This window comes from Trachurus japonicus, chromosome 10, assembly GCF_045865225.1.
Source record: "Trachurus japonicus isolate A0001 chromosome 10, Traja_1.0".
Taxonomy (NCBI): Eukaryota; Metazoa; Chordata; class Actinopteri; order Carangiformes; family Carangidae; genus Trachurus; species Trachurus japonicus.
Window position 1 is genome coordinate 33,074,507 of NC_140916.1, and position 23,416 is coordinate 33,097,922.

A 23,416-nucleotide genomic window follows, 5' to 3' on the forward strand; every position below is an offset into this window, starting at 1 on the left:
GGAGAGAGGGGAGTGGCAGGGAAACAAGAGTGGTGACTGAATTACACTTTAACTGGAGAAACAATGAGCTGGGGTGGGGAGGGAGGGGTGTGGGTGGGGGACACTATTAGGGAGTGAGTGATACATTACACTGTTTTACAACAGATAAAACTGTACTGTCAAAGACAAACAGAGAAGTCTGAGTCTGAACACTGACGTGTGTTTGAAGTGTTTTGATCATAAAAAACAATATAACTTTATCCAGTGTGGTCCCCTCTGATGAACATTCTGCACTTTTTTGTCTCTTTTGACTTTTTTCCCATCCAAAAGCTGAGGTAAACACAATATTCCCATTTTCAAACAGTGATCCATCACCAGGCTGAGTGTGAGGAGCTGTCCCTGCTGCTGAAATACTGCTGAGCTCTGGGTTTGGGAGGGTTTTGTTAACAGGACTCCCTTCTGTTACTTTGGGATGACTACAGTTGTTAGGCTTGTCTTAAAGGGATATTACGATGTAAGTTTAACCCATGGTCTAACACACCATGACACAGAGTAAGACCCCCCCTCGAGAGATCAAGTTTGCCGACCGCTAGCTTCTCTAGTTGTAGCAACTTCAGCAAACTGCACGATAGCAATACACTGCTGTCTGTTCCTCCACCAGCCAACCACCATCAAATAATGCTCAGAACAGCACCAAACTTCATCAACAGTACAAATAGGGTTCCAGCCCATAATACGAGGTATCAAACACCTGCTGGTTTTGCCTGAAAAGAGACGAAAACAAAACTCAGCAGTGTATTGCTATCGTGTGGTTTTTGCTGAAGTTGCTACAACTAGAGAAGCTATAGCAGCCGGCAAACTTGATCTCTCGAGGGGGGGGGTCTTACTGTACCCTCTATGACTGTGTGTTAGACCATGGGTTAAACTTAACCTGGCACAGGCACTTGGATTGTACTGACTCTCTTAATGTAGATTTACATTAATTTAAAGTTAGTTGCCATAATTTGTTCAAAGCATACTGATGGAGAACGTCTGTGACAAAGTTGCTGTATCCTCTTGTGTTATGCTGTGAACACTAGTCTGGCACAAACTTATGAAATCATTTGGGATGAGAGTTGTGTGAACAGTGAATATCACTGACTTTCCCCCAATGTAGCCAACGTTGTGTAACTTTAGAGACTGGGTATCCATCCTTCCATCCATCCATTTGCTATACCACTTCACTCTATTGGGAGCTTCCCAAGGCTGGGTGGCCAGGGTTTTGGGTACCAACCATTGAAGGCTGCATTTACCATCTTGTTTCCCAGCTGCTAAGGGACGTAGAGTGCCATTTCTGATTCACTGAGTCTCATTCAGTAGGTTTTGACCTAGTCTGGTTTAAAGCAGGGAAGAGGTTGGGGCGGATCACAGCTTTTTATAGCAACATACAGCGATGCTAATGTTTATGTAACCTTGAAGTTGCAATCTTCATTTAAAAAGTGACCTGTGATGTGAGAGGATCCATGATTACTTTGATGAATAGAGATAATCATCTTCTTTATCTTTGCTCCCATCAACCTAATTTCCAGCCAGAGCAGGCAGCTGTTCTCAAGTGCCTCTTCACCATACGACTTTGTAAAGGGTGATGATGGTATACTTCAATGTTGTTGTGGCTTGTTCTGTTTTCTTGCAAAAGGCCAAAAGTGTTAAGCTCCTGACAATAAACCTTACCAGGGGGAATATCAGGAAATTCTCAAACTGTATCACCCTGCAAATATGTGAGGCTTATCAAGAAATGTGTGTTTTGTTTTGTTTTTCATCTATTTTAGTTAGACGACTGAAATACGTACTGTGGTTATCACAAGCTGAAGCATTTATAGCTCCAAATGAAACCAGTAAGGATGCCGGGGGTCGTCTACAACCAATCCAGTCCCCAGTGCACTTTGACTGATGCTGTGTTTATGCTTTAGCAAACTATTATTGACAGTGTGATAGGAAAAGGCTTCAAACAAGTTGGCAGTATAGAGCTGATGACTGTGGTGGGTTACAGCATAACATTAGCGTTTTAATTCCAGTGATTGTATTGAGGCTTTAAAAACCATAAAGTACAGTAGTGTTCATTAGTGGGGATTATCCTGGTGTGTAAAATGTGCAGATAGTTTAACTCTTCATTGCGGGTTGGAGGCTACAGTGAGTTTCAGACAGGTCTGGGCTAGCTGGTTAGCATGCTAATTTCAAGTTGCTTTCCACCTCAGCTTGTAATGTTTTGTGTCATCACAAACAGTAAGCAAACATGAGGTGAGGGTGTGACTGTTGTGAGTATGTGTTTGAATGCAGTATCACAATACTAAAACTCATAATATGAGATAATTTGCTCCTACTGTAAGGTTGAAATTCAATCACAATTTCACATATTTACATCCTATATTTTGTTACACTAGAGAAACAGTAGAGTTGTTAACACCAATCTTTAAAAGAACAAACTTAATCAGTGCAGCTGTTTCTCTGCTTCACACTCACAGAAATGCAACCCCGCCGATGATGAGCAAATCTCATCTCATCTAATTATCCTCCAGCAGACGGTGAAAGTTCCCATTTACTTGTTCTTTGTTTCTGTTGTTATTTTGTCATCTTTTTTTTAATTTTACTTGTCTTTTATTGTTGCCTTTCTCTTTCCATTCAGTTTGCTTTATTTGCTTTTTTCTCTTTCTATGTCTCCTCTTCTACACTGCTCTCGCTAAAGATGTGTGTGTCTCTCTAGGAATGTGAGGTTCCTTTCAGCGAGAACAATTCTCCAATCAGGCACCACTTTGATTCATTAGAAAAGAAGAGCAGCTCACACTGAGAACTTATCACCACCTTCACCTAGAAGGAGATTTACTGTAGATGATACTTAAAAGAAAGATTTGCACTAAGAACATTAATATATGAGCTTTTTAATGGTCACACATTGGATAAGGTGAGATGTCCCCTTCTTTTTGATTATAAAGCAGGTTTGGGTAGTAAATTGATACTTTGGAAATATCAAAGCCTTAGTTCACTGAGAAATGCATAAGCCTGTAGTCTGGAGCTTTTAGCACTAGCACTGGCATTAACAGTTAGTTACTTGCTAGGCCTGTCAGTGGCTTCAGTCATTGTTAAATTATAACAGAATGGATGTTAATATGTCCTATAAATCGGTGCTTCTCCTTCAGGGCCGACTTGGCATCACAGTGACTCGGTATCGGAAAATCCAAGAAACATGTTGACAAGGCCGGAGCTAGCTGGTTAGCAACTTCAGTGGAAAATAAGATAGAAAAAGTTTGTGTGACTAGTGTCATAAACTTTGATGTTGAGCTCACTTTTCTCTAGACTTTTAAGTAATTGGCTGCTAAGGCTAATGCTGGCTCTGTAGCATAGCAATTAATCTTACAATACAACCTGTAAAATGAAGTACTGAGACTTCTGTAACTTTGTGATGTCACAACAAAGCAGTCACGTGGCCAGATATCTTTTCCTGCTCATATTTACAGTACAAATTGCAGCTCATTTGTGGATGTTTGCAGGTTTCATTTTCCACGACACTGATATGAAATAATAGGGAATGCTGAGCTGATGTCACTGAGTGCAGCCGCTCTCCTGCCACTCCCCAAGAGCTCGTCGTGACTTTACATCAACCCCCCTGACAACTTAAGTTCCAGCCTTTGGCTTGCCAGAAATTTAAATTGACTTAACTCTGTGCCTCTGAAGAACACTGAGAGCCCTCCAGAGAGTTGTTTGTTTCTGCTGTCAAAGTTATTTATTGTGACAGAGATGTTGCTGCTTGTCTGCCTTGGAAGAGGACATTGCAAATTAATGGCTGGTGTCATAAACGTGCCAGAGGAAGCCACACAAAGTGATTTTTTTAAAGCATCATTTCAACTTAAAAAAATCATTAAACATTAAAAAATAGTCCTTAAATAGCGTGGGAATATGGCTGAGTACAGAAAACATCCGATTTTTAGCATATCTCTCTTGATTCTTGTTCTTACACGGCCTCTGATTTGGGCTGTTTGATTTTGATTTGAGTGAGATTGCAGGCTTCATGAACAAAATATTTAGCCATAAATAAGTTACAGCCATCACATTCAAAGTGCTGCACATTTGTTGGGTAGTTTAATTTACTAGCCCACTTGAGGCTTTAAATATTTACACATCTAAATTATTGAGAAGCCCTTAAAGTGACATTTAAAAACAGGGGAAAACAGCAAACAGTACATGTCTACTCGACTGTTTCAGGAAACCTCGGCCTGGGATCTCAATGTAAAGTGAATACACACCAGCCTCAATATATCAGCAATCAGAGGAAATGCTACCTCTGACACAAAGAGCTATACATCCTTTCATTTTCTTTCAGCAGCCTGAAAATGGCAAATAAAAATGTTCAGGCAGGTCTAATGTGTTGTGCAGGGAAATAAATTGATGAGCCAAATGTGAAAGGTTTTAAATAAGATCATTTAAGCAACCAAACAGACAAAAGCCGTCATACAGAGCAGCTCTGTATTTTCGTCATAAGTGAACCCTGCTATTGAATGACAGCTCCAGACCAAACATCCTAATGGATAAAGGTACGGACTTCTTAGAGCCAGAGATTGTGTGAGAGTGATTGACAGCTGAGTGGTGCAGTGGAAGGTGGATAGATTAACAACAGTGGACAGATGAGAAAAAAAAATATTCTCTGTCGAGCCGAAGCCATTTTGCAACATCATGGTGTCTTGTGAGGTTTTTTTTTTTGAAAACTCATTCCAGTTTTCTCACGAACTTTATCCTCTCTGGCTTCAATCCTCTCATTCTTGGATTTTGGGTCTGTACATCAGCAGCATTAATGATTGGGTATGGTTGCACTGGAGATCCAGGGTTGTGGAGCTAAATCTCATTGCTCATTTTGCTCATAGACAGTGTTTGTCCGTATTAGTCGGAGAAAGACAGCTAGAGCTGAAGAAGGCCAGTAATTCTCCCTGTTCTCAATTTATCAGGCCAGTCAAGCTGCACACAGCACACTAACCTGGGGAAATCATTCTTCCTCTTGTGCTCACACACTACATAGCTATGTAGAGACAGGGAAGACACTTGTTCAGAACTGTTACTACACAAAGATTCTCTTTCATTGCAACTAAGGGGCCAAAACCACGTATTTATGAAAAATAAGGTAACACTTTACTTGACGCCTATCTCTATAACACACAACCATATTTATAATGAGTTATAATGCAGTTATATGTATAACTATAATTATAACATTCATAAATTATCATAATGCTTTATAATAAGCATAACACACTATAAAGCATTTTTTCATGACTTATAAGGTCAGGTATTATAATAGGTTATATCATTATAAACACTCATAAATTATCATAAGGCTTTATAACAATAAGTATAAGACATCATAGAGCATTTTATAATGGCTTATAAGGTCTTAGTATTATAATAGAGTTATAATGCTTTATAATGTGTTATGCTTATTGGTATAAAGTCTTATGTGATTTATGAGTGTTTATAATGATAGTTATACATGTTTACAAGCCAATTATAACACATTATAACTATATTTATAATGCATTATAAATGTGGGCATTTTCTGCCAGTTACTAACAATTATAACGTATTATAATACCTGACCTTATAAGTCATGATAAAATGCTTTATAGTGTGTTATGATTATTGTTATAAAGCATTATCATCATTTATGGGTGTTTATAACTATAGTTATACAGTGCTATAACTGCATTATACCTCATGATAAGTATAGTTATAATGTGTTATAGAGATAGGCGTCAAGTAAAGTGTTACCAATAGGAACATCCACATGATAAGATGCAGATATTAAGCAGCTCCAATGTGTTCCATCCCCATCTTGCTCTAGAAAACCTTTGCCACAGTAAGCCATGACAGCTTGTTTTGAGGCTCAGTTTTTGTATACAGATTGTGTGCATTTCTCTGTGAACTGCACACCTTTAAACTATCATGCTTTTATGATCAAAAAACACATTGACTGAACTGATGTTGGACCTTTAAAATCAGTTATTTCAAACAATATTATACAATAACCAAGTAATTCAGTTCAGTTCTCACTCATGATTTAATTTTCTTGTTATCTCTTAGTTGAAATGCCATTCATCTAATTGTCTGTCTTCTGCTACAAAGACAGTGGCATCCATCATGTTGTCAGTGTAGCTATAATATCAACACATCATTGATTTATTAAGGAAATATGTGTCCTTCATATCTTCTCTTTCAATCCATGTAGATGACCATCATGTCTGTCCTGTCGGCTAAGAATAAGCATAAGCTAAGGATAAGCAGCAGTGACCATTCAGCCACACACACACACACATGGATACAGTATAAACAAAAAGTTTGCCTTCATCGGACAGGCATCAAACGCACACACATATAGACAAATTACAACACCAACACAAGTCCACACAAACATGCTGTTGTTGTGATGAAGCTTGAAGTGAGTCTAAGTTTTGAAAGTGCCCTAGGTAAAATAAATACACAATTAAACTGATGGAGTGTCAGAAGCAGCATTTATCAAACTAAGGAACTACACAGTCGTCTTTCCCCACTATGCATTTAATGGTGATGGGACTGCACTGTGAGAAAACTGCCACCAGCGCTGGAGGACACTTTTTGACAAGGAGCTGTCACTTCAGTGCTTATAGTGCAGACGAGACTTATTTATTTAACATTTTATGTAAGAAGAGGAAGATCAAAAACGATTTTTGCATTAATGTTTGAGCAGAAAGCGAGGATGTAGAGACTTGTGGAGAAAAATGAGACTGCTGGGACTGATGCTTTACAGAAGTCCTTCATTTCGTTGTGCGTTGCAAAATTTAAACGTAAAACTTAACTCAATTAAACAGCTGGGGTCGCAAACATCCCTCCTGCTTGTATTAAGATAACTTAGAGAGCTGTATTTCTGAAATTAAACACTGGATGCAGGTTTCCAGTGCATCTTTACCCACAGGAAATGGAAATTCTTTGTTCATGTTCATTTCAACAGGGACCTCATTAAGCATTTGTTTCAACTGTTGTTTGGTTGTGTATGTGTACGGGCGATGTGTTGTCCCTCAAGATAACGTGGTTTAGAACTAAACTTCCAGTAATATCAGGTCAGCAGCAGAATTAAAGACACAGGTTTCAAGGAACAGTTGTTTGATTGTGGTTTAGTAACAGTCTTTATTTTATTTTTGAATTCAACATTGTTCTTTTTTGTCAGTCTCTTGTGATTGAACTGTAAACCCTGTTGTTATGATGTAGCCTATTAGTGTTCTCCAGGAGATATATTTGACACTGTGATTATCAGGTGTGCTTTGGTGGGACGTTAAAGCATGTCTCTGATCACACCCACACCACTTAGAGATGTGTGTAGTCATGAGGTCTTTTTTTTTCTTTTTCTCTTTTTTTATGAAGTGATGCAAATACAAGACAAGTGGACAACAACAAACATACGAAGATGAAAAACAACATATTAAAGGGTTAAACAAGACAAATAAATGATGACAAATGCTATGCTAGTGCAAACAGTGGTGAACAGATATAGATATGAATTAATGTTGTGGTGGGAGATGGTCTGTGCGTATACGTGTCTGTGAGCACACAGTATGTGTTAGGACTGTACAGCCAGTGCACTATTTGTATTCGAGTTCGGATTCGGGCTTTTAAAAACTTCGGATTTGTTATTTGTATTCTGGAAGAAACAGGAAGTGGGCGCACTGGAGACCTCCGCCAAGCTAGCCAGCTAACTTCCGCTTTAACTCTCGGCTAACTAGAATGGGAATTTTTAAAAAATGTAATCTTGCGGCTCTTCTAGACTTTCCAAATGTAATCGGACTGAATGGATTCTGGTAGTGAAACGAGTCGTTTCATGGGGTTGTGACACTCAAAAAATGTATCCACTGTTTTATTGTTGCTTCTATTCCTGTTAAGGTGCATTAGCGCCACCTACTGTGTTGGAGTGTGAACCAGAGTCACCTGGTTATGTGCTGTTGCTCCTCTGCGATAACGTAAGATAACGTCTTCACCAAAACCAAACTGTGGCAGTGTCTGGTCTGGTGCATGGATGTGATTGGCTCAAAACACGCACCAACATTTTCTTTTGTTCTGTTTTGTTTTAATCTCTTGTAGTTGGCTCAAAATCATGCTCAAAACACACATCCAAACGTTTCTTTTTCTTTAGAAAAAAGCTCTCGAATAATGAGGAGAGAAAAACTACTCTGGATCAAAGCATTATTTGTGTACTTCCAAATAGCGGATTCGGGTACATCCCTAATATGTTTGTGTTGGAGATAATGGGGATGAGCTGGAATGATTGAAACATAAGGAAGAGACCCGAAAAAGGATAGGCTACTAATGTTTAGGGAAAGGAGAAAAAAAGTGAGGCTTTTCCAACCAAAGACAGTGGCACTTAGACAGAATAGGAAAATAGAAAAGACCGTTGGATCCATAAGTCCATGAGTTTACTGTAGGTCAGTTTGGTTTCTCAGGTCAAACTGCTCAAAATTCTGTTAATGCCATCGCCTCCTCTCCAGCAATAACCAGGCCCAGAGGCATCAGGGTATCTCATTGATACACCAGTAATACCTTCAGGGAATTTATACTCTTGCACAAATTCAGACTGACTGCAAAATTAGGTGTTGTGGATTCTATGGTGGAGAGAAATCTATGCGTGGAGTGTTTTTCCCGTCATAACATGTCACTCAGCTGGAGTGGCCGCTCACCAGACAGGTAGCCCTTGATGTTAAGGTCCTACGTTTTTCAACTCTTTGTAATTTGAACACTTAGGAGAGCCTCGTCGCTATTTGGCTGAAAGTATCAGCTGTCTGGGTGACAGCCGCATGAAAGCAGAGGTGAAATATCAGGCAACACAAACTGAGATCGCTCACATGCTGCGTCAGTTGCTCTTTTTAGTTGCTGGATGAAGAAAATCTGAAAACCACAGTAGCTCTAGGAACAGCTCAAATACTGCACCGCAGCCCCAGGCCCCTACCTCAGGCTAGAGAAAGACATGGCCACAGGGCTGGAAGGGAATGTATATCATCAGTGCTGCATGAAGCTTAAAGAAGATATTATCATGTGAAACAAAACTTGCTGGGGACTGCCCTGTGCTAACGTTTGGAGTTGAGTTTATTATCTGTGTTGGCGTCTCTTTTTCATCTTTATAAACATCTTTATCTCTCAGTCCCCTATCTGTGGCTGCAGCCCGGCTGATTGTTGTGGCCATTCTGTTTTTGCTGATGGAAAGTGGTGCAGCTTCATGTATAACCCACATAATCATGAAGCAGGAGGCTGCGGTCATGTGACCTCTGCACATAGGCTGTTTTCTCTGTGTGAAAGCAAACAAGGTGTTTTTATAATAACAGTGCAGTAAATTGGCTTTACATTCTAATGGTTTGCATTGAACTGGGCCAGTATCCTTTGCCAGTACCAGCCAAGTACTGTTTGAGTTTGATAATAAATCTTTAATATGAGCTTTGTTTTTGGTTGTTCTTCCCTCAGATATCCAACTTAACACTTAGTCATCCTGAAGGCCATTCTATTCCCAGATCATAAGCTAATTGATTATTAATAGAAAGGGTAACTGATAATTCTAATATTTTAAATACTTTTTTCCGCATTTAAGACGTTTGTAGCATTTAAAGTGTTTTTTTTATAATGATAATTTATTTTCTTTACTAAAAATTCAAAAATAGTAAGCAGAGTTGACGCTGCTGACTGAGAATGTGTTATTTTCCTGGACATCATCTACCCTTGAAAATAAACAGCACCATTCCTCTTTCAGTACCAAGTATCCTTGAAATAAAGTGTTTGAACACTGTTGATCAGTGGTGAATGTTTTAAAACTGTTTCTTTTCTGTGACAGTTGTGTCAAGACAAAAGTAGCCTGGTCACATTTTGTCTTTGCTGATGTTGTGTTCAGATAAAGCTAACATTAGCATTAGTTATGAAGCGACACATTCATTGGTAAATAATTAGATAAATATGTCTCCAAAAAACACCTATGGTGACTGTTAGTGTGCTAACTAACCCTCACCTTAATAATGAATAAATGTTAAAATGTGTTTTGCATTTGGTTTGCATTGAACTGTGCCAGTATGACCCAGTATCCTTGGCCAGTATCACTTGCAGCTATATAATAAATCTTGGTAACCCTTTATTTGACGTCTATCTCATTAACGCATTATAACCATACTTATAATGAGTTATAATGCAGTTATAGCACTGTATAACTATAGTTATAAACACATTATCATAATGCTTTATAGCATTAAATCATAACACACTATAAAGCAGCATAACACATTATAGAGCATTATAACTCTATAATAATACTTGCATTATAAAAAAGCTATATTGTGAAGAGCTTATTGTTATAAAGTATTATAATAATTGATGAGTGTTTATGAGTGTTTATAATAATAGTTATATACGTTTATAAGCCGAACGCATTTACTAACAGTTATAACGTATTATAATACCTGACCTTACAAGTCATGATAAAATGCTTTATAGTGTGTTATGATTATTGCTATAAAGCATTATGATCATTTATGAGTGTTTATAACTTATAGTTATAGTTATATAGTGTTATACCTGCATTATAACTCATTATAAATATGGTTATAATCTTTTATATAAGCTTTGTTTTGGTCATTCTTCCCTCAGATATCCAACTCTACACTTAGTCCTCCCGAAGGCCATTCTATTCCCAGATCATATAATTTGATTATTAATCAAATTATTGATTATTATTATTAATAGCAATGTTAACTGATAATTCTAATATTTTAAAGACTTTATTTATATCCTAAAGATAGTCTGGCCTAGCCTACTGATGTAGACTATTGTTTTGTTTTGTTTTTTACCTTTCAGCTTATCAATGCTCTCTGCGTTCTGCTTTTGATAGTTCGTAGGCTGGAGTCTATGGCCTCTAGATCCAATCGGGTTTCCAAAAACCAGAAAGCCAACAGCTACCTGTGAACTTTTTCTTTGATCATCCTCAAACCAGCCACGTGTTCGTACTATCAGGAGGTCCAAGTCGTTTGGCTCCATGATGGTGCTATTCAGACAAACTTCTCAAATGTTTCTCCTTCACCTCACAGTCTTTTCATCTGATTCTCACTCAATCTGATATTTGGCATCTACTGACAACGTTCCAGCAGTATGTGCTATTGATAGCCTGATGAAATGTATGATGAGTGTGTGAGGGGGGTGCAAATACAAGGCTATTGAGCTATCAAGTTTTGATGGCACCGCTAAGGCATCATGCGCACAGTGGGTAACAATGGAGAAGCCAAAGTGCGGGTCCAAGGCAGACGAGGCAACACGGCGGAGTTGTTTCACATTCTTTCACACAAAAGAATGTACAGTCATCAGAAACCAACGGTATGCATACTGTGGAGAGAAGAAAATAAACCATGAGGCTTTGCTACATATCGATTTGCTCTGAGAACTACGCTTGCAAATACAGCACAGAGGTTCAGGCTATTCACTCTGACTTCTCGTAGCAACAAGCTGCTCCCGCTGTTTGTTTGTTTCTACCTCAGTGGTTAAAGAGGAGCCTAATAGTTTGAACAAAGAGTCTCTGTCTCAAGGCACAGAAGGCTGTATGGAAACATACAATAGGAATCCACTGGTAGACTATCCCTGGAGTTGATAATGTGTCTGAAAGGAGCCACATGAAACAACTTAGAAGCCCCTGATGGTGTTGGTGGAACCTTGAGGCAAATGACCCATAGACACATCTAGGGGGGTTATATTTTCATGTAGAAAACAGAGCAGTTGAAAGAACACCAGGCTGGATTCCTCAATGAAAGTCCATCAGGTGGTCACTTTCACCCCAGGGCAGATGTTGTATCAGGAGGTAAACTGCAGGGGTTCAAAACAAAAGCTTAGATATCTCAGTTTCAACACACAACACAACAACAGTGAAAAAAACAAAACAAAGAAAGTGTACAGACAGACATTTTTGGGAGAGTGATGAAATCATTAGGAAATGGTTTGCCTTGAAATGTGACAGCGATCTCTGTATCCAGGGATCAGTCTAAATAAGATGAAACACACGTCCCAGTGAAGTGTCCGCGCTGTGCAGGAAGCATCAGGTTCCACTGGTGGAGACGGGACGTCGTCCTCTGGAAACTGTTGAGCTTATTCAAGAGCAACGGCCTGTTACATCCCAACACATGGAAAAACAGAGGATTTATTCATCTCATATGATGTGTCACTGAGACAACACAAAGACAGCAACATGACAGTGTGTTACTGGCTCTGCTCTGCTCTGCTGCTCTCAATAAGCTAATGCAGATCCACAACTCTGGTATTCATGTATATGTCCATCTGGCGAACTGGACCAGCTAATACAGCCAGTCTATTAGCTGTCTTTAAAGGGATAGTTCAACACTTTGGCAATTTTGCCTATTGCCATAATCCCTATAGTCATAGGGGTTGTTTTTTCTTTTTCTTTTGTATTTTGTGTGTTTTTATTTTTCTATGGACCGACTTTGTGTCTGAAATAAAGTGTTGAATTGAATTGAATTGAATTGAATTGAATTACCTTTAATTATCGGTACATGTTGTTTTGAGATGCAAGCTGCTCAGCGAACACAATGGAGATGAATGGTGTCCCTCAAAACTCATCAAATACACAATCCAACAACTCCAAGACACTCTCGTGGACAAGTTGTGACCTGCACATTCGCCACGCTATGAAATAATATTTTATTATGTAACAATATGACATATGAAGCAAATATTCGGAAATACTTGCGCTTTTGAAATCACTCCACCCAGCAGCCATGTCTGGAATGTAATTCCGGCTGCATTTGCCCCGAAAACAACTCTGTCTCATAATGTTACATGATTATTTCATAGCGTGGTGAATGTTCAGATCACAACTTGTCCACCAGAGTGTTTTGGAGTTGTTGGATTGTGTATTTGATGAGTTTGACGAGGGACAGGCGACCTGTACCATTCACCTCCATTATGTTCGCTGAGCAGCTCATGTCTCTTCCTCACAGGTCTCAAAACAACGTGAACCGACAGCTAAAAGTAATGAACCTACCCTTATGACTATAGGGATTATGGCAATAGGCAAATTTGCCAAAATGTAGAACTATCCCTTTAACGTTTTGCTCTGAAGAAGACATCATGCCGAAACGTCAGCAGCCGCACCAATAAATCTATTTAATTGACCGTGTGCTCCAGTGTCCTCCCTCTGTCCACCACTCGCCTGTCTCCAGCCCTGAGACGCACCGGTCCACGCAGTTCGTCAAGCTGAAGCGCGGAGGTTCTCCCTTTTTTTATCCCTTTAACTCTCTACTGCAAATGTATAGAGATACAGATGTTACTGGTTCAAAATTGCGGGGTTTTTCCTGCACTGCAGGATCGCGTGAACGCGTGTCTTTTCACCACAACTGTTTTCCTCTAGGTGGCAGCACCGTACTAAATACTGCTCAGACGTTTTGGGGACAATGATGACAGTCACACAATGTAGCCGCGATTAGGAGTGGCGCTGTTCATGATACAGAATACAAGAGGATGAAAGGAGAACTAGCTGCAGACAGTAAATAATATAGTAGCCTAGGTTTTCAAAGACAAAATGTAACGACGGCAGCTACAGTAGACTATAGCCCACGTCTCACTCTCTTTTTTTGGTCATCTGTCTCGTCATCTCCAAAATGTGTTTTTAAAATGAGCCAATTACAGTACTGTGCAGTAGTGCCGCAGATTTCTCACTCCGCACCTTGTTTGAGAGTGCAGCTGGATGATTTCTTGTGAATGAACGGGTCTGTGTCACTTTGGGGCTGGGCGATAAAACATAGGATAAATAACTTTCCCTCGATAGAAGACGCGGCCGATACAAAGTCGATAGGTTTCATTCATCCATTTTTTGACAGACAACACAAACAGCCAGTGATAATGAGAGTGGTGACACCGTCAGCCATGCAGCCGGCCTGGACTTTTTATTTTTAATTATGAAGGATCATCTGCGCAAGGCAAAGATGATAGCATCAACAAAACACGGCGTAACACACGCGGCTGTATGGGACAGGCTTTTATTTAATTCAGAACAAACCGCTTAGCAAAAATGGAAAATATAGTATATAATAATTAATTGATCTGTTGTTTGGCCACTGTTTGAAAATAACCCGAATTATGAGCAAATAATCTGATCCAGAGCAGCAGTCATAATCAGACTTCTTCTAAATAAACCTAAACATTAAATAACTGAGTCAGGTCGGACCATGGGGTTCTTTTTTCTCTTCTTCTTCACAGGAGAAAATGAGGTGCGCTGTGCTCACGGACGCGTTGATGTTTTGTGATTTATCTGCTGCCTTGACTCTGCCCTTTATACATGTGCGTTCAGATTAACAATAAGACAAGCCATGGTTGAGTTTATTGCGTTAATAATCAGCATCTTAGTACCTCTGATCCGGAGCGATAGTGTTATGAAAATCGCTACAGTTGAACTGGTCTGGTTTTTAGCTGCTCAATCTCATTGTTTCAAAGAAAAGGGATTGATTTTTATAACGAAATGAAACGAAAACAATATTGATACATTGTTGTAGAAAAAATCCAAAAGAAACGAAAATGAACTAAAGAAAATAACTTTCACACACACATTAAAACAGTGCGATTGGTTGAAAGCTGATAATTAGCCATGTGCTTATAAGATGATTGGCCGAAACCAAGAACAAAGCCGCGTGAATGGCCAATCGCCATGTGTTAACGGACACACATCGACTCCTGATCTTTCCTCGTCGCAAGCCTTGATGTCTCCGCTGGTTCTATCTTCAACCTCGGACAGCATTAACATCTCTCACCAACACCCCGATGTAAGCTTGAGGCAGAGGGAGGAGGGGGAGGGGGGCTGTCGGGGTGGAGGTGCTGAAATGGAGAGCTGTCCCCCACAAGGTGCTAAAGTGAGGGAGAGGAGTGCAAGAGACTGGCCGTCCTAAGAAACGCCGGTTGATTTGAGCGATTTAAGCAAAGCAAAGCCTGGGCTTTTATTATATGCTTGTGTTTTTTCTCTATTTTTGCCTGTTTTCACTCTGCACCTGCCCTAATGTGTGTCTCCCTTGTCTCTAGTAAATGAATATTTCCCACAATAAAATGAGTCTTTAGAACAAAGAACTGATTTTTTTCTCTAGCTTTATAGAGCTTTATAGGCTATAATAACCTTGCTTACTGCTTTTTGAATCACTTGACAAAATAAGATGCCTCAAGCAAACTTGGATATGAAAACATTTTATTGAAGAAGAAAAAACACACACACATTGTAGCATCAAGTACTGTAGGCTACTGTAGGCTACAGTAGGGTGAGGATAGGACCCTCAGATGATCTTCTCGGAGTTCGGAAGAACTCGTTGATCTTATCTATGCAGTCTTTCAAGTCCTTTCTGTCCATGCCTGGAAACTCCGTTCTCAGTGACTGCACTACAAAGTTCTTCACATCCGTCCCAGTTTGTCGTTTTGGCCCAGGCTCGGTAATTGTCCTCTGAAATGACTCTCCGGAACAGTAGGCACCCAAAACGTCCCACCTGGCCGTGGCTCTGGTGACGGACTCGAGCATGGTCTTCAGGTCCGACATGCCTCAAGCTTACATCGGGGTGTTGGTGAGAGATGTTAATGCTGTCCGAGGTTGAAGATAGAACCAGCGGAGACATCAAGGCTTGCGACGAGGAAAGATCAGGAGTCGATGTGTGTCCGTTAACACATGGCGATTGGCCATTCGCGGCTTTGTTCTTGGTTTCGGCCAATCATCTTATAAGCACATGGCTAATTATCAGCTTTCAACCAATCGCACTGTTTTAATGTGTGTGTGAAAGTTATTTTCTTTAGTTCATTTTCGTTTCTTTTGGATTTTTTTTACAACAATGTATCAATATAATATTGTTTTCGTTTCATTTCGTTATAAAAATCAATCCCTTTTCTTTGAAACAATGAGATTGAGCAGCTAAAAACCAGACCAGTTCAACTGTAGCGATTTTCATAACACTATCGCTCCGGATCAGAGGTACTAAGATGCTGATTATTAACTCAATAAACTCAACCATGGCTTGTCTTATTGTTAATCTGAACGCACATGTATAAAGGGCAGAGTCAAGGCAGCAGATAAATCACAAAACATCAACGCGTCCGTGAGCACAGCGCACCTCATTTTCTCCTGTGAAGAAGAAGAGAAAAAAAAAACCCCATGGTCCGACCTGACCCAGTTATTGAATGTTTAGGTTTATTTAGAAGAAGTCTGATTATGACTGCTGCTCTGGATCAGATTATTTGCTCATAATTCGGGTTATTTTCAAACAGTGGCCAAACAACAGATCAATTAATTATTATAGACTATATTTTCCATTTTTGCTAAGCGGTTTGTTCTGAATTAAATAAAAGCCTGTCCCATACAGCCGCATGTGTTACGCCGTGTTTTGTTGATGCTATCATCTTTGCCTTGCGCAGATGATCCTTCATAATTTGTGATACATAATCATCAAGTCATAAAGCAAGACAGGCTTTATCATATTACAATAGTTTCTGTGATTTAGGCAGGGTATACAGTAGTTAGTTCTAGTTTAATAGCCTAGAGTTTAAACTGTGGATTACTGCACAGATCACTGAGTCATCCGCCTGTCGTCCTCCGTTCTCACAGATGCCACCTGGTGGTTGTTTTCGCACATTGAGGCTTTTCATTAAAACCTCTTGTCTCGCCAAAGAAAAAAAATGCCTGAGTCTTGTGGCGTCTCGCGTGAACCACGCGTGAAGTCCGCAATTTTGAACCAGTAACATCTGTACATTTGTGAACTGAGTTAGCTGTACATTAATTAAACTCTCGGGCACAGCACATTTAAATCCAAGCAACTACTACCACTGTACTGTGAGACCAGTGGTCACTTAATGACTGGGCTTCTGTTCATCCATTACACACAGCCAATTTAAAAACTGTCACATATTTGTCTTTATAGGTTTTTCTTTTTTTTCTCCTCTCAACATTACAAGCTAAACTAATGGTGTGTCCCAAATCGCGCACTTGTGCACTTACACTTAATATTTTGAGTGCATAAGTGCGTTCACACTGAGCAGTGCGCGAAAATGTAGTGCGCTATGCGCACTCAATTGGCGCACTCAAACGGCCAGAAAATTGAGTGTGGATCGATGGACACTTTCCACACTTAACGGCGGCCATCTTGGTGACGTAGCGGAAACACGTCACTACTTTTCAAACGGCAGCGGTTGCTTTGAGCAGCGACGGAGCTGACACCGGCGTAAATGTCTTTAAAAAACACTAATAACAGCACAACAACAACACTAACACAATAAAACACAACTTAATAGCTCGTTTTGATCGGCAAAAAGCGCTGTCAAGTGTCGGCGATAGGGCTCCAACGGCCGGTTGCTATGGTTGCAATCAGAATTTAAAAAATAGAAGAAGCAGCTGTCGAGTCATTTCCGGTAAGTGCGCAGCAGCAGTGTTTGATTTGAGACGGTACTAACCTGTCGAAATTTAAAGCAGTGCACTAAGAGAAGTGTGCGATTTGAGACACAGCATAAGTCTAAATGGATGTACAGTACCAGGGTACTAAATAATATGATGCTGTTGCTTTGTACCACCAACAAACAGCACAATTAAATACACTGACTTTCTTGTGGAGCTTATCAAGATTATTAAGAAGAACAACACCTGTAAATCTATTTCTCAGCTGCAGCTTTAACTTCATCTTTTTTTGAACACTGCCTTTTGAAACTAAATATTACTGTGCTGAAGATACAGTCATCACTTCAGTGTGTTTTACATTCTGTATGCATTATTTATTAGATCCTCAGCCTCAGCTTTATGTAGATGCAATTTTTTGAAGAATATCAATATGGCTGATTTGAAGATGCGTTCCACAGGAGCAAAACAATGTAGGATATAGATCAGGGAATATTGTGTGTCTGTTGGAGCGAAAGGAAACAAGACTGAGTGTGTAAGTGCAATAATACAGTATGGTCTGTGCATGTTAACACAAACGTGCCACATAGAAATAGTAAAATTGCATGTAATGATCACTGAACAACACAATATTTATACCTGGGCTTATTCTAAAATTACACATGTACTCCCACAGTCAAAGAAAGCATTGAACCAGCATCTGATGATACAAATGGTAGAAGTGTGAAGATGGCATAGTGGTGCAGTGTCACTGCTCAGCGAGATGGTTCTGGGTTTGATTCCCGGGGCTGGGGCCTTTGTATGTGGAGTTGTATGTTCTCTCTGTGCTTGTGTGGATTCTATCCAGTGGTTAAAGGTCAAAGATAAAGGGCACTGTCACTTAACATGTTGTTGGCCATAACTCATGCTAAATTAAGTGGATAAAATTAACTGCTGACATTTCATACATGAAGGGTCAAAGGTCAACTCCATGATGACATAAAGTTCTGTAAATCTGGCCGTGATTCAGCGCTGTAGCTCAGAAGGAGGAGGGTGTGAGCATATTTCCTTCAACTTGGATGATTGATGGAGCATACAGCGGCCAGACACTGATTCTAGTTTTATCACTGATACACAATGTTCTTGCAAGACCACCTACCTTGCTGCTTCACCTCAGCAGTTATGTAAATCTTTTCTTCCTGGGTGGATATGATGTTTTTTTACTAAATCATTCTGTGTAGACCGTTATTCTTATGTAACTTTTACAATTTCATGACCGTTTTCAATCACTTAGCTTATGTCACTGGGCTAACACTTGATTTTTTTTTAGGGGCCCAAGGACAGCTGGTAATATCATACCACAGCTGGTGATAAATATCCTATCTAGGCCTTCTGCTAACTTATATAAGTCATATATATAACTTCCATTTGTCCTTTTCAATATCCCGAGGTTCGGATCTGTTCTTTGATCTTGAAAAACTTTCTGTTTTGACAGATTGGGGGGAGAAAAAAAAGCTGAGGGCTTGGGCCTTCAGCTTAAAGTAGTTTCCTCTGACATTCAAGACCGAGGAGAAACAGGAGGAGGGAGAGGGTGGAGAGATAGAGAAAGACCAATACTTTTAGTTTTTGCCTTATTGAGAGGAGAGAAAAGAAACAGAAAGAAAGGAAGGAGAGGCAGGAATGATGGACTGAGTTATGGAGGATGGAGAAACCAGGTTCAAAGAATATTACAGCGATCATGTGCGTGTACGGTAGGACAGTAAAGCAGAAGAATAAACAAGGTTGACATTTAAGATTCATGTCATTCTGAGATTCTGCTTAGATGTTACTGTCTTGTGTAGCCCAGTATTCAAATTCAGACTTTCCCATCTTCTAGAAATGATGTTTATTTATATCTAAACTGCAAAAGAAAACATGTTTTATGACATCTCTGCTGCCTGGTCTATTGGAGGCTAAACATATTTTTGAATGACTGAAGCATTACATTTATTAACAGCATTGCAGTCACATGGAGGAGTTTGTGGTGGATAGGGCCTGTAGACCAGAGTCTGTGGTTTGATTTCAGCTGAGTTGGTTGAAGGTTAGAGAAGGGTTGGTTTTGTTGAAGCACTAAGAACTTTTCACCAGGCGCTGTGAGAGTGTATTCATGGGTTGCAGTGACGTCACGTCGAAGGGACCGCCGCCATATTTGTGTCCGATTTGACAGGTCTCCTCATATGACAGCATGCAAACCACAGGATGGAAATGACAGTTTCTTGACAAAATGACAGGGTTTCATACATCCTGTCTGGGTTTATATCTCTATAACAACAGACAAACTCTATATTATCCCACTTTCATTAGAATTAATTAATTAATTTGAGACGTAATGTTGATCAAAGTCCTTAGTCCGGTCACTTCTCCACTGTTTGCTCCTCACCCTCCTCCTGTCGACTCGTGTGTAGTTGTTTTCAATGAGCTTTTGATCATCAATCAGTAGATTGATGAATTATCATGTAAATGTTACAATGTGCGCTTTTATGTCGTCCTGTCTGTCATAAGAGATTACGATACGGGACACGTTTGTGTCACGGACTCGCGGTGGCACAGACACAGCTGGTCACTCTGTGACACTGCACTGGCCCGTCCTCTCTGTCCGCTCTGATCGCAGGTTTGGTTCCAGCAGCGGTGAGGGAGGCAGAGAGCCTCCACTCTCCCTCTAACCAGCTACAAGTCATTTTTCTAACATCACAATTAGTCTGAAGCTGGTAAAAATGAAACACAAGGTAAAAATCCTTGATAGTTCTTCTGCCCTGCTCCGCTGATCAGAGCGGCGTCCCTAGCAACGGCCCGTTTTACTTAGCAACGGTCTGTTATACAGAAATAAAAGACCCTAAATGCAGAATCAGTGAGTAATTAATAAGAAAGTAATCAAAATGCAGAATTCAATATATCCATGTTATTAAAAAAGAAGTGAATCCCCTCTTTTTGTGAGACTTGTCACAGCCCATGCTGCCACTGATACAGTAGACTGCCTGCAGTCAACTATTTATTCTATAACTTTACGTCTTTTGGGATGGAATAAAACTGCAGTCCGGGGTTTTTTTGGCGACTGCTATCACAGTCAACAGCACAATATAATCCTGGCATCTTTCAAATAACGTAAATTTTCGGTCTCTTGCTGATTTCCTCCTACTACTCCACTTGTTCTGGTAACGTGACGCTGTGATCTGTGCCCAGATCGCCCTGATTCGGACACAAATATGGCGGCGCAGAAACACAGTGACGTCATGTGAATCTAATGAATTAGAACATAGATAGACCATAAGAAAGTGCATTAATGCAACCTCTATGTAATTGTTCAGGGATTTTGGTGGAAAAGTAATGTTGTTTATGAACACTTTTGCATTTTGTACATTGTCAATCTATACACCATATACATTGTTATATACATTAAACTAGCTTTGTTTCCTCATCATAATAGATAACAACCTGTTTGCAGTTGAATATAAGTTATTTGCTGTCAGAGTTTATTTGTATAGAAGGTTGTGGACACAGAGAAAACAAACAGCACATGTCATGTACAGAATAGTGCAACATTAGAATAACAGTTTGACAATAAACCTACATAACTAGAAAATAATAATATGAATGAAGATAATATAACATAATGAAGAAAATAACAAAGAGGACGTCAGGCTTCTCTTCCACGATGGAGGTCTATAAAGAGGACAAATACACAAGAGGCAGGACTCAAGCCTGTCATTCACACATACAGGAGAAAAGAAAGCATACATGAGAACAGAGGCAGGGACAGGACACACACCAGGAGAGAGAGATACAAGGAGCGTGTGTGTGTGTGTGTGTGTGTGTGTGTGTGTGTGTGTGTGTGTGTGTGTCTCTGCTGGAGAGACGGAGCTTTGACAGCCACCAGAAGCACATTTCTATCCCAGTCACCGGTGGATACCTGAGCTGAAGCCGGGCCACTGTCTCTCCTACAAGAGGCTCTCCTGCTGTGTGGGAGGGAGCACCAGTCCACAGTGATAGCCCCGCTGTCAAGATAATGCTACTGTTCATCGCCCCTGAATATCTGGTGAAATATAGCCCAGCTGTGTTGAACCCACTGCCACAGCAGAGGGGGAAAAAAAAATCTATTGTTAATGTCTGGTGGTGTCTCTCTATCTTTTGAGTGAGAGTAACAGAGAAGATTAAAGCTGCAAGGAGCAAAGAGCGTGTCCCAACCTGCAGAGACCTCGAGGTAGCGGAGAGGACGCACTGCTTTTTATGTGCATTCTCATTAGTGTCCACCAGTTGGAGCTGGAGACCACACAATAGAAAATTGGGGCAAATTTGAATGTATGATGGAATTAAAGGAGACATATCATGCCCCCTTTCCACTAATTAAAATAGTTCCCAGGTGTCTTTGGTCAAAATCCCCCAAGGATCAAACATCACGTCTCTTTTCATCCTCTCAAAACAGCCCTGTTCAGAACGGCTGGTTTCAGTGCCTGTCCCTTTAAATGCAAATGAACCATTGCTCGCCCCGCCCCTTCTACTAGTGGGATTATGCAAATTTAAAACCTAGTTACATCACTGGAAGACAACTGAAGGAACAGCTCGTAAAACCATGTGGATTTCAACCTAGGGAACCTGAAAATTACTTCTTTTTTTTTGTCAATTCTCACATTTGGGGGCCGGAAGACAAGACAAACACCCAAAGTTAAAGAGCCTTCAAAAAGTGATATTTCCATAATGTGTCCCCTTTAAAGTACTTCCTGTTTTATAACTCACAGATTAATCACCCTGGTTAGAATCGTATCCCTCACTGTGACATTTGAATAGTGGATAGTTGAGTAGATGATGCTCATGCAGAGTGGTGGACTACACTTTCACCTATCCCCTTTTTTTCTGGTAGCCTATTAAGACAATCATACAGCAGGGTATTAAGGTAATTAAAGAAATACAGCACCAGGGGAGGCGGGTGTCAGTCCAGTCGCTGATCTTCATTATGAAAACGACCTGGATTAGACACTATCCATATACAACTACCAAAACGGCTGCAGGAGGAAACACTGGACATAACCAAGTGTATCCAAAAATACTTTATCAGCCTTATATTTATCCGTGGAGGACTTACAACCCATGATATGATGGAAATAGTAAATCGATTTTTTTTTCCTATCCAGACAGCAAAGAGCACTGCACAAAACCCAACGCTTAAATAAACCAACCCTGCCCTTGAACATTGGCGTCAAGTCTTCCTTTAAAAACTGTCTGAAATTATGCTTTGCCAACTTTCCTAAACACATAATATCTTGAGCAAAAAAAGGGAGTTCTAGGCAAAAAAGAGAAGAAAAAAAAGATTTTTCAAATCAAACTTATCTATATATCACATCCACAGCTAAAGAGTACACCAGTTTGAAAATGGTAAAATCTATCTCTGCTGTGTAGACTGAGAGAACAAGTCCAGCACTGTGAAATCAGTGTTTTTCCTACATTAATAAATAAGTAAATGATATTTCCTATGTGTATCTGCATGACAAAGAACTGGTTCAGTATATGTCTGTTTACATTGGCATATAACAGCATGATGAATAATAGATAGAAGTGATGGATGTGCCTCACTTAGCTGCTCTGTGATTCAGGGTCGTGGTATTGTTGGTGCCATCACACTGACATGACTTACAGTGCCACTGCAGAGCTGATCCATAAATAGTACCATTAGTAACACCCCTGGTCTTGGCTGCTAAATGCTGCACTCTGCTCCTCAGCTGCTCTCTGTCTGCCACGTGCTGCTCAGCAGGTAGCGTGTCATTTATTTTACACTGGAGGCCACCGAGTCAAACAAAGAGCTGACACTCACTATAAATCTTTAGTAAAGCTGCAGGAAGCTGGAGTGTTCAGGTGACCGGATTCTGTAGGTTCATCATTATGAGCGACACCTTTCACACTGTCGTATTGCTTCTACAGTGTTCCATACAAGGTGTTTGTAGATATATGAACTTAATCATGATACACTGCTACAGTCTTGGGGACTATGGAAAGATGACA

The 23,416-nt window shown here is 40.1% G+C and overlaps 1 protein-coding gene across 1 annotated transcript in view; it reads right to left on the reverse strand.

Moving 5' to 3' along the window:
- Positions 1-250: 250 nt before the first annotated feature.
- hspa9 (heat shock protein family A (Hsp70) member 9) overlaps positions 251-23,416 on the reverse strand; it is a 353,332-nt gene continuing 330,166 nt past the window's right edge. Inside the window, exon 16 of the mRNA XM_085788570.1 lies at positions 251-267. Coding sequence (XP_085644696.1) covers positions 266-267 — 2 coding nt within the window. The 3' untranslated portion in view covers positions 251-265. The remainder of the gene's footprint in view (positions 268-23,416) is intronic.